The following is a 12,723-nucleotide window of genomic DNA, read 5'->3' on the forward strand; positions in this document are numbered from 1 at the left end:
TCTACAACCCAAGACAAAATACTATGCCTGATTACTTCAATGCATTATGTTGTCTTGAGTTTACTCTGTACTTGAAGAGATGTATAATTAGCATAATAAATCAAATTGTATCTTTCATTTTCCTAACGTAATTCCATGGAAGTCAATAGCTCAATTCTGTCTCAAGAATTACGTTGGAACCATGGATTTATCTTTACATGTTTTCTGCAAATTCCAGTTTTCAAAGTGTTTGAAAAATGCCTTGTACGTCTTCCCAAAATTGTTCCAGTGAACTTCTAAAGAGATATCCTGGCATTTAAGTCCATTGCTTTATCTAGGCAAACAAGATGTTCTTTGTCTTTAGAAAGTGGTCCAAAACACTCACTTCCCGGAAAACAGCAACAAAAATTATTTCAACGGGCTGGCTCTCATAGCTCTCCATATGGAAGGGTAAAATGCTGTATAATCAGTCGCATGGGGTGCTAGCATACAGCATGCTACCACCCATACAAGCCACACCCTTATTGCTGTGCATATACCACACCCATATGACGTGCCTGCCTTGGCAAACAACTGTAACAGGCAATTGCTGGATTCAAAAATCGACAAGCAGGATGTGTAAAAAGTGTATTAAGTATAAATGTCTGGCGTAACAGTGCCAGATATGAAGTAGATATGAAAAACAGGATAAAAATGTGTCAAAGTACTTCTAGCTCTTCTTTTACAAATTATAAAGCATTCTTACACAAACCAGTCAAATGCAAGATTCACCAGCCTTGCACATAAGTCCTGATTCTCTAGTGCGGGACATGGTGCCTTTCACTGACTTCACTAGAGTCCCATGTGGGTACAGGAGTATACTGGGACAGACTGCATTGTAGAGTTCAGGGGCATTATAGTACTAGAAGTATATAGGGCCTTAAAACCCCTTCAGGTTTCTACTCCCTCTGGCAACACAGCTGAAATGGGGTGGCTGCATGGAAGGGAACAAATGTATGCTGTCCTTACAGCACAATCCTTCTGTTGGCCCTCTGAGTTCAGGGAGCAAGGAGCTGAGCATGTGTGGGAAGGCAGCTCTTCCTGGGTACCGATTCCTCCTGTCTATTCAACAAAGATGACCTAATCAGGCTTGTCCTACATGAGAAGTACACCTCCATGACATATGAACCCACTTCCTCTCAGGGAAATCTTGGGAGACAGCTAGTTATGGGAGCCATGCTTCCATAGCAAAAGGAATCTGAAAGCTGTAAGTTTCCACAAATGTCCCCAAATCTCTAGATTTTGCGGGCTGAACCCCTTGACTGTTCCCCACAGGTTAGGGCGCATACTGCCTTCTCTCACTGTTAGCATGAAACTGAAGTTCGGCTCCCAGGTGGGCCTCTCACCTAAACGATGATCTAGCCCCTAATCCCATTTGGGTTCTAGAGCAGGGGAAAGTTTTAATTGCCTTGTATGGCAACAAGTTGTTTTCATCCTCCCTAGTATTCTGCTATGAACTTTCATCTATCAGTCTCTCCAGAAATACAGTAGAAATAAGGGAGCCCTAACAACTGTTCCCCAGGGCACCCTTGGGGAGAACCAGGAGTAATGGCCACAAATTCCTGGAAGACCGTTTCAGGCTCAACATTAGGAAAAACTTCTTCACACTTAGACTGTGGAATAGGCTCCTTCCAGAGGTTGTGCAATCGCCTACCCTGGAAATCTTCAAGAGGAGACTGGAAAACATCTTGCTGGAGTCACCTGACCCCACCTGTCTTTCCTGCCTGGTACAGAGGGCTGGACCCAATGATCTTCCAAGGTCTCTTCCAGCCTTACAATCTATGAATCTAATCCTCTGCTAGTGCACTAAAAATGAAACATCCTACTAGTCCTGGAAATAATTATAAAATACTGAAATAACATGTACTATTGTGGTACATTTAAACTAGCAATTTGCAAAATATGCTGCCATCTTCTCACTGGCCAGGTCTACATGAGCGACTGACTGTGTAGTTGTTACTGTGCAGTCGTTTAGTACTTGCATAACCAAGTACTAAATGACTGCACAGTAACCGGCGTTATTGCGCAGTAGCATCCTTGCACGTTGTTTTCTGACACTACTGCACAGTAGCTCATTACTACTGCAGGGTAGAATCATATCACGGTTAGTGCCCCCAAATGCTACCGTGCAGTAGCCAACAAGCTGTTGCACAGTAGCTCAATGCTACTGCACAGTAGTGTCTCGTGTAGATGCGCCCCCTGGCCAGAAGACCTAATGGCAGGTTTCATCACTTGCAGATGGAGCTTGGCGTTCAGAAGTTTAGATAATGGTGTTTTGAGACGTGGCGTCTTATTTGTGATCTGTGTACACAACTCACAGATTCATAGATTTTAGGGTCTCTATTAGATCATGGAGTCTGACCCCCCGCCATGGGCAGGAAAGAGTGCTGGGTTCAGATGACCCCAGCCAGGTGTTTGTCACAATCATAACGCATAATCCTTGTCCTTGTTATACAACTTTGCCTGTCCTTAAAGACATCTTTACAGTGATAAGATGCCCCCATCATTATATATAAGGTTTAGTTTTGGTTTTTTTAATAGACATTCAAGTTTGGGGTACAGTGTCTTATGCAGACAGTACAGTATATCTACAGACCCAGAAAAACTTACAATCACTGATCTATGCAGTGCATATATAGCAAACATTACATCAGCAGTATATGCAATAATTGATTACTACCTTTCTTGCTCTATTCTTTTTAAACACCAAATTAGACTTTTATAATTAAAAAAAAAAAAATCACTTTAAACAAAGTTGCAACTTCAGGAAAATTACACCTTTATCCTACCAAGATCTGCACATTTACTTTTAGCATGCAGGTGGTCTAGTTAGGATCTCATGTTTAAATTTAAACAAGTGCAAAAGTCTTTTTGGGATTGAAGACTTCTGTGGTTAAAGACTTAGGGTACGTCCCCACGAGCGCGCATGTGCAATGTGCTGTGCCTCAAAGCTGTGTGATGCGCCACAAACCATATGCGGCACACATGCACCCCTACACCTGTAGCACGGTGCACCCCTGCAGCACGATGGGGTTTTTTGACACTGGGAGATCCTGGCGTCAAAAAAACTGCTGCTAAAAAAAGCATCACAGCACACACGGCAGCAGCGCACACCTCCAGAAACCAAAGCATGGCTGGCCAGAGCCATGCTTTGGCTGCTGATCAGGCTCCGACCCAGGAAGCCAGATAAGGCTGCTGTGGCCAGCCAAGGTGCTGGCCCCAGCCTCCCCTACCCCATCTGGGTCCCTCTGCCATGCACCAGCATACATGTATCCCTGGGCATGCCCAGGGACAAATAGCAAATGGCACAAATATGTACCGCTGTTATTTTGTCCCCACACGAAATGCACGCCCCTGCACGCGCATACTCATGGGGGCGTGCCCTTAGAGTCTAATTCTCCCTCCTGTATCCATGTTTGGAAGGCCTGTCACCAAAGAGGAAGTTCTACAGGCTCTTCTTCCTTTCTTCCATCTTCTTCCAAGGCCACAGGCCTCAGTGAGGTCCCAGATGAACAGCTAAGCTGTTTTTCCCTCCACACTGTGAACACTGCTGTGCAGTGCAGTGGTGTCCCTATGAGCACCGCTTCTGTAGGAGGAGCTTGCACGGTCCAGCACAGGCAGGGATCAGTGAAGTCAAGTGGCAGATTGGTTCCTGCCAATCTTCCAGTATCTACACAGAACTTGGGAGCTGTCACAATGAGACACATAATAGGGACAGGGCAAAGACAACCCTCTCGTAGTGGAATGAGAAATTGCTCCCCAGTATAGAGGAACATGGGCCATAACACTACCAATGTTTGTAACTCTATGAATCACTTCCAGGAGAAAGCATAATAGTCTGTGCAGCACACTGACAATTTGGAAACCTTATCACAGGCAAAAGCATGCTGTGTAATTGCCTATATTACACTGCCTACAAACAAAGGTCTTTCTTTTAGAGCGTTTTAAAATGGTAACTAACTCGAAACACAGCATGCCAGGAAAAAGTGTACCCAAAGAACTGAGACTTTCAGACCATCCTTTGCATTCATGCACTTGGAAAGTGAACGTAAGGATCCCAATCACTGACCTTTTCTAATTTTTCAAAGTGTTCTCGCAAGAACTTCATGGGCCGGTCGGGTTTTGCAATGCAAAGGTTTACGATACACTCTTTCAGGATCTGCTGGATGTTATGTTTCTGAACGTAGAGCTCGCATCCCTTCAGGCTCTCATCTTCTTCCCCCGTGCAGGAGGAAGCAGCAGCAGCCATCTTCAGGCTTGTAAACAGAAAACAAACCTAGGTGAGAAAATGGTGCAATAAACGATCTCGAAGAGCCTTCCCCAGGTTTTGTCAAAGACATCGGACAGCGCGTGGAAACGGGGCGCACATCTCCCCTCTCCCCATTTAACATCCTGGCACTTTTCAGCACAAAATCGGGCTGTCCGATGCCATCGGGAACTACCAAAGGAGCCTTTTGAGGATCAGACACTGAAAATAAACCAGGCGAGTGATCGGAGGAGCGTCAGGGATGCTCGGGGCCGGCTAGGCAGACAGACGCACGAGCTGCCCTGCTCCGAGCCCCTCGACGCCGGTCCGAAGGCCCATCTCGCGCCCGCCCCTTCGGGGTACAGACGCACCACGATGGGGGGACCCGCGCTATCGCCTGGCAGGTGGGATGGCCCGGGCAGGGGGGGGGCCGTGGGGTGGCCCAGGGGCCACACAAAAGCATGCCCCTTGGTGTTTGCCTCTGGGGGGGGCGACGGCGAGGAGGGAGCGCGGCTGCGGGGAGGGCGATGCTGTGTCCCCGGGGAGGCGCGGCCTGTCCCTGCGGGATGCAGCCGGGCGCGTATCCCCGCGGAGCATCCCCCGGGGCCGGGCCGGGCCGGGCCGGGCCCGCACGTACCTGGCCGCGAGGCTGGGTGCCGGGGTCCGCCGCTGCCCTGCTCCGGCCGCCGCCGCCGCCGCAGGAAGTGCCGGCGCTGTCAGTCACGCGCAGGCCCCGCCCCCGCCGCCCGGCCCCGCCCCCGCCGCCCTGGCGCCACGGGGGTCCGGCGCGCAGGGGCCTGGCGCGCGCGGCGGCGTCTCCCCCGGGCAGCGGCCGGCCTGGGTGGCCAGAGGAGCCTGGCACCACAGCACCAACCGCCCTCAGGGAGCTCCGGACACCTTCAGCGCCAGCAAAACGGGCTCCCTACCCCAGGGGTTGTCCTCTGCCCGGGGACGGACAGGGCTTGGGTGCATGTGCGACACCGGCGGGTCTCAACCGGGTGCCGCAGGATTCGGAGATGTCGAGGATGGGAAGGGGGAATCGCCTGTATGAGGCCGTCTGCCCGCAAACAAAGGTTTTTCATTTCGTGGGTTTTTTTACACAGTCGCTAGCAAGGCAGCGTGGCTGGGAGGAGCGTACGCCACGAACCGAGACTTTACGACCATCCTTGGAAAGTGAAAATAAGAAGCCAAATCATTGACCGTTTCTAATTTTTCAGTGTTCCCGCAGGAAAAGTTCATGGGCCGATCGGGTTTTGCAACGCCAAGGTTTACGATACAAACCCACGAGGTCATCGAGTCCAGCTCCCTGCTTGGGGCAGGAAAGAGCGCTGGGGTTAAGTGACGGCCAGGCACGTCACTGATCACTGATCTGTACAGTGCAGGGCCGGGACGTTTTTAACAGCTTGTGGGAACAGGATGGTTTTCATGCTGTGGATACCTTTTGAAATCTCAGGGCTTGTCTCGCGAATCTAGAGAAGTTAAGCAGCCCCAGCCAGGTGCTTCTCGAGATTCATGAGACAAGCCCCGAGATTTCAAAACGTATCCACAGTGTCAAAACATCCTGACCCATCTTTGCATCAGAAAACTTGCTCTGTTATTTTTCCATAGTCCAAACACGAGGAAGAAGGAGAGCTGGTATTTTCCAACAGTTGACTCGCGTCTCACGAGGTTGAGAACCACTCGGCAACACCATTCAGCGTAGGTTCTTACGTTTTCCTCCCGTCCGACCTAACCACCTGCTCAAAGTGCATTGACACCACTCATATTTAGTAAGGTTGCCATGTTAGTCATGATGAATGAGGGAATATTTGAAAATTTGGTGTAACATCTTTTTATTGGATGAACTACATATTGGGAGAGGTGTTAAACCAGCTTTTCTGGCACAAAATACCATTCCTCGGGTCAGACTGAACAAATCCTGCTTCTCCCATGGCTAATATCAATGATATGGTACCATATTAATTTAAATATTAGATTCATAGACATTAGGGCTGGAAGGGTCCTTACAAGATCATCAGTTCCAGCCCCCTGCCCAACGGGCAGGAAGTCAGCAGGGGTCAGAAGATGACCCTGACTATAAGATGAGCCCCAAATAATTAGATTCTATATATGGAAAACATCAATTTTATATAAATTTCCAGATATTGAATCTAATTATTGGAGGTTTGCTTTGAATGCGTCCTTCTTTCACTTCTTTAACAGGGAAAACAAAGCTGGGGGGTCAGGTAGCCTTTGCCATCTGTCCCCGCAATGTTGTCCCCCTGCACCTTTCTCCTTTCTATCAGAGCCTGCTCTCCTGAGCGCATGGAAGTGAGGAACAAAACTGAGTTTGAAATAAATGTAGCTGTGGTCATTTGCATATAGTGCACAGTCTTAGGTCATCCAGAATTGATGCATTTTTAATTATTTTTAAACTGCTGCAAGTTCTAGCACAGGTACTCCATAAATACACATGTAAGTAATGCCCTGTCACCTGCTTATATACAACACAATTGGGGTGGGGAGGACATAAATATAAATAAATAAATATATATATATAGCTATATACAGAATCCCGCATAAGCATTTCTACACACACCTTAAAATGCATTAAAAACCCAAGCACCTATTACAATGGCCTCACCCACACCCCTGTGCTCCCACATACCTGTCTTAAGTCTTTTCTGTAACACGGTCTCTTAGTTCTCACACCACTGTTGGGATTTGCTATTAGCCCAAAGCCCAAAGACTTGTGATTTACAATACAGTTCCTTGGGCTGGACCCCAGAAGAGTCAACAGCATTTCAAGCTATGGTGACCCCACAGCTCAGCACTGTTCAGTATGTGTGCACTCCAGAGACGCCCATGTGCTAATTAGCCCCCACTCATGACTTCAACAGGGTTTTCTTGTCATGAGCTCTGAGATCCTCCAATAATTTCTATGCAGATGAAGCACAGGGCAAACTGGTCTGGTTCCACCTCATGGAGGGCTGGGCCACACTAATCATATGTGACAGGCTGAGAGGGGGTGACAGAGGGATTTGGGGTGAACTGTTTGGGACTCAGTTTGGTGATGTTTGCCAGACATTTAAGACTGGTGAAGAAACCATTTAAGGCTGGTGAAGGAATCACTGAAAATGGGAAAAAAGGTGTAGTTAGGTTCAGCTGTGGGAGCATAGAGGAAGTCAAAATGTATACAATGCAGTGGTTCACTATGACCTGGAAAAAGGTTGCTAGTGAGGGGATCTGCACTCAGTGATACTGCCATATATCCAATTTGCCTGACAAGAGAGAAACCACCGTGAGATGGCTTATTTTTGCTTAAGGAAAACACCATGTATCTAGGTCCAAGAAAGCAATTTTACTTAAGCCCTCCCAGGCATAATTAATCTTCTGGCATGGTTTAGTACCCATTGAAGTGCTGGGGCTTAATGCCCATTTTATGGAAATGGCAGGCTCCTTCCTAGCTTGCTCTTGCAGCCATATGGCTGAGGGCAGGTGAAACTTGGGGACATCTGAATCCCAAGCCTCCGGGCTTGGGCCTGCACATAGGATGCCTGCCAAAAGACGTTGGAAATATCTGAGGCCTCTAGTGGGGGTGGAGGATGTTTGCCAGTTGTAGGGCCACTTATGGTTCTGGACTGACTCATGGATTTGGACTGGATTTGGCTGATTTGGCTTTGAACACGACAAACTTCTTTAAAATAATAATTAAAAAAAAGGTTTTGTTTTTGCTTAGGTGGTTTTTCTTACCTGAAAGAGAAGATCCCCTTCTTTATAACCTTGAATGACTTGGAATAAATGGAAGATGGAGACCTGTCCTTTACAGGCACCCCTGCAAGAGTCTACAGATGCCTCCAAATTCAGAGCATCTGAAGCCCCAGACTGAAGAGTCTGGGAGACAGAGTCCTTGCCAGCGGTAAAAAAAAAGTGTGGTAGGTTCCCAACAGCACCTTGGTTTTTATGCTAAGATCAAGCATTACTGGCACCACGAGGATGGTGTCAGGGCTGGATCTGGCCTTCCTGGTGCCGGCCCAGTATTGCAGTACCTCCAGGCCCAGTGCTGGGAAGGGAACGCCTGCCTGTTTGTTTTTTTAGGGACAAAGAAAGGTTCCCATCAGTACATTTGCCCTGTATGGGCCATGTGTTTTAGTCATGTTCAGTGTTGGCTGCATGCAAGCAACTTCAGGTTACTTTCCATGACTGAGCACGTGCTGCTTTCAGACAATGTGTAATGCAGTTTTCAGAGCTTTTTTCCCCCATGCCGATTGGTGCCAGTGCGGAGGACACCTGATAGTTGAGTATTTCCTTCACTTGCTTCCCAGGGGGAGAATTGTATACTCAACATTTTGGTAGGGCTTGGGTTTTTAGAATACACATGCTGCTTCGTGTTTGCCACAGAGGGCAGATCCAGAAAGTGTGCTAACACATAGCAGCATGCTAGTGCAAGGGGTAAAGGGATTCTAGTTTCTACAGGAGTTTGTTCCACAGTCTCAGGCCAGCCCCTGGGAAACCTGTCTTACTCTGAGATTCCCCATAGCGCAGATCTGGTGAACTTCAGGGAATGTAACCTGTTCTCTCCAGTTCTTATGGGAGTGTAGGGAGAAATGCAATTAATTAGGGATTAAAAAAAAAAGGGGGTTAGCCACAACCCACTAACAGTGGTTTGTCTAGGCTAGATGCCAGCAAGTAATGTTAACCACATGCTAATTAAATATACGAGCTAATTTGTTTTCTAATGCACTTTATTCTTCCAGAGTGTGGAACATACTCTCACAAGTCATGGGATAAAAGAGTAATAATAAGATATCTGAAGGATCAGTCCTAGGACAAATATAGTGTCGGTAGTACTAGGTAGACTATCAAGAACTTTGGGGTCCTAACCAAGCACTGCTGTAAAACAAATTCAGCATTGACAACTGCACAGTAATTTGAAAAGGAAAATATGAACTCCCCGTACAAACGGATGGCACTGTGGACACAACAGTCCGATAACTGTCCAAAGCATCATAAAAGTAAATCAAATGTAGGCTGCATAAAGAACAAGCTATAAACCAATACTAAAAATAACAAAATGCTGTTATGGGAAATGATGCCACATTCTATGATTGTTATAGATCAGGGGTGGCCATTCTATCCGGCCTGTGGGGCCCCTAAAAAATTTAGAAAATTAATATTTATCTGCCCTGGGCTGCCTGTCATGCGGCCCTCGATGGCTTGCCAAAACTCAGTAAGCGGCCCTCTGCCCAAAATAACTGCCCGCCCCTGTTATAGAGTCATAGATTCGTAGATGTTTGGGTTGGAAGGGACCTCAACAGATCATCGAGTCTGACCCCCTGCCTAGGCAGGAAAGAGTGCTGGGGTCAGACGATCCCAGCCAGATGTCTATCCAGCTTTCTCTTAAAGACCCCCAAGGTAGGGGAGAGCACCACCTCCCTTGGAAGCCCATTCCACCCTTACTGTGAAGAAGTTTTTTCCTGGTATCTAGCCTAAATCTGCTCTCTGTCAGTTTGTGACCATTGTTCCTTGTTATCCCAAGAGGTGCCCTGGCGAACAGAGCATCTCTGATCCCCTGCTGCATCCCCCTAATGAATTTGTAGATGGCCACAAGATCGCCTCTCAAAGTGATGATTATGTTCAGTTCTAAGCACCCCATTGCAGGAAAAGCAAAAGGGTTAATCAGAGAGGTGATAAAATAATGAATGAAATTAAAAGATTTCCATATAATAAGGAATGAAAGAGATTGGGACTGTTTAAAGGAAGGACAGTAAGGTGGTATATGATTGATAGAGGTATATAAAATAATGGAAAAATAAGACCTGTTTCCTATTAAGAATGGATTCTCTTTTCCAGTGCAAAGCCTCAGGACTAAAAAGAGGCCATACACTTGCTTGAACTCAATGTAAATAAGGCTCATTAACTACAAGAACAGTGTGTGCTAAGCTTTTCATACTTTGTTAAGGCCTGTTTCTTTGTTTCTTAAAGGCCTAATGCCCCTAATACCAGCTTTGAAATCGATAGGACATAGTTCAGCACTGCTTTAGAAGCCTTGCAACTGAGGGCTCCCCGTCAATTATGCAGTTGAATGAAGTATGGAAATAAACAGTGGGGCCGAGAGCTCCCATGCATTGAAGCAATGTGTGTCCTTCACTGGAATGTCCATAACTAGAGTTTGTTACAAATCAGGACTGGCATTGCTTATGAGATTCTCATGTGAGAGAGTGATAAAAATCTTACTGAAGTCAAGATTCTGCCTCCCCCAAGCCTTTCTATCCAGCACTGCATTCCTCCAGGCTCCAAGCAGGTTGCTATTCTGACACTGTGGCAGGGGAAAACAAGAGAGAGAGAGAGATTAAGTGCTTCACCCAAGGTCACACAGAAGGTCAGCAACCAGCAAACAGGGCAGGAGGGGATCCTTAGCTGTGAATTGCTGTACCACGTTACAGAAAAAGCCTTCAATCTCCACTTAGGTCACCTTAATAAATCCAATTGCAGAACTGGGTCCAACAGATAGCAGACCACTTTACGTTCTGCATCATCTGGATCAATGTCACCGCCAGTCAGTGTCTCTACAGAAATCCAAAAGTTCATTTGGGGGTTTTTCCGCAGCCACTGTAGCCTTTCAGGAGATAGGATTGTCCCAGAAACAGCAAGCAGGAACAATGAAATGCAGTTACTTTGGGATCAGTATCAATATCAGTGGTAAGTAGTAGAGCAGAGCTTTCATTTTTTAATTCCTCTGCATGCTTACCTTTAGGGGACTGCTGCCTCAGAATTGATTCAAGCTACAGAATCACATGTGTGTCACTGTGTTTAATTCTGTCAGATTAGTAGCAAAATATGGCACAAAGCACTTCCTTTATTGACTTCGCATAGGAGACAGGATGGCAAGGTCCTAGATCAATCATCTGTGGTTTCTCAGTGTTTTAGTGTCCCTGACAACTCCCTGAAGTAGGATTTTTGTTCCAAATGTGAAAAAACGGTCCCAGATCAGCACCCAGCAGCAGCCTGACAACAGCCTGTGTTTGCAAACCGGGCTAGTGGCACGTCCCAGGAACCAACCAGCTGCCTTCAGCTTCAGTGCTGCGATCAGTAGCCCAGAAACCAAGTAGCTCCTGCCTATTTCAGGGCTGTCAATGGAAGCCCGAGGCTGCGTCCTGCTGTTTTCTCCCTGGAAGGCTGAGCCCCAAGTTCATGGCAGCCCCAGGGCAGTCCCCAGAGCTGCACTGACTCCTGTAAGGCCACATTGCAACCCTGTGTCAGAGCCAGGCATTAAACATGACAGCCTGGCTCCCTGCTTTAACCATGAGTGCAATCTGCCTCCATAGCTCCTGTCCTCTGCAGGGAGCGAGGCATCCAGCATTGCCAGGTCTTAAATATGAAATTATCATATTGGAAGCTCAAAATTATCGTATTTGCTAAAAAACCATTTTACATTGAAAAAATATGCAAATAAGCCTGCAAATAAGTCTTATTTACTTTGTACTGCTCACTGCAAGTCAGCAGTGAGCAAGGGAGAACTGGGTCATCAAAGTTGAAGCATTTTTATAGTTTGGGGCAAGTAAGAAAGTGCTGGCAACAAACCCAAAATGCTATGACTGCTAAGGCGGTTTTCCCAGGGGCAGGGGAAGGGCCACTTTTCTGGCATGGGGTAATGTATAGTTAACCTCCCACTTTCATTTCCAGTTGGAAGTGGGAGACTCCTCCCCAGCTTGCAGCCATGTGGCTGAGGGCAAGCAAAACTTGAAAGCATCCAAACTCCAAGCCTCCGGGCTTTGGCCTGCACATTGGATGAATTGGAAACATCTGAAGCCCTGTGTGGGGGTGGAGGATGTTTCCCAGTAGTATGGCCACTTATGGTTCTTGAATGACTCCTGGGTTTGGAATTGATTTGGCTTGGAACACAAAACATTTTCCTTAAAAAAAAAAAAAAGTAAGTTAAGACTTCCTGAGAGTGACTTCAGTTTTGTATATACTGAATCAAATTAGCTACCTCAAACATTATCATGCATTTTGAAAAATTTTTGAAAGAGAATTTTTTTTGTTGCAACTGTCTAGTTGATCTATAGCAAAAACTCTGTTACCCAGCACCCATGGGGACAAGCAAATATGCCAGTTACCTGAGAGGCGTCTTTGCCTGGTTGGGCAAAGGTGCCCCTCCCGCCGCATCTGGTGAATCAGTGTTAGGCACCGCGCCGCCCTTCCCCTGGTGTCAGTGTGCCAGGGGACGAGGAGAGGGGCCCCGGGCTGTGACCTAAAGTGGGACTTGGCAAAACTGGAAGTCCCACTTCCGGTTTTGCTTTTGCCGCGTTGACCAGTGTGCCGGTTAATAGAGCATGCTGGTTAACGAAGTGCTGGATAACACGGCTTTTACTGTCATAAAGCTATCACCTCTAGCGCACTGACTACTCATGCATTTTGAACACAGTTACAGATTTCCCTCGCTTTATGTGGGTTCTGTATGTGCAAATTTGCTCTTA

At 46.9% G+C, this 12,723-nt stretch overlaps 1 protein-coding gene across 2 annotated transcripts in view; it reads right to left on the reverse strand.

Annotated features, from left to right (window-relative positions):
- The window catches only part of PRKAR1B (protein kinase cAMP-dependent type I regulatory subunit beta), a 125,010-nt gene extending 120,030 nt beyond the window's left edge, over positions 1-4,980 (reverse strand). The window contains exons 1-2 of one of the 2 annotated variants that reach the window (XM_014610778.3): positions 4,902-4,980; positions 4,088-4,294 (exon numbers count right to left, since the gene is read on the reverse strand). In XM_014610778.3, the coding sequence (XP_014466264.1) occupies positions 4,088-4,267 (180 nt within the window). In that variant the 5' untranslated portion in view covers positions 4,268-4,294; positions 4,902-4,980. The remainder of the gene's footprint in view (positions 1-4,087; positions 4,295-4,901) is intronic. The other variant, XM_014610779.3, reaches the window with a different exon arrangement.
- Between the last annotated feature and the right edge of the window lie 7,743 nt (positions 4,981-12,723).

This window comes from Alligator mississippiensis, chromosome 13, assembly GCF_030867095.1.
Source record: "Alligator mississippiensis isolate rAllMis1 chromosome 13, rAllMis1, whole genome shotgun sequence".
Taxonomy (NCBI): domain Eukaryota; kingdom Metazoa; phylum Chordata; order Crocodylia; family Alligatoridae; genus Alligator; species Alligator mississippiensis.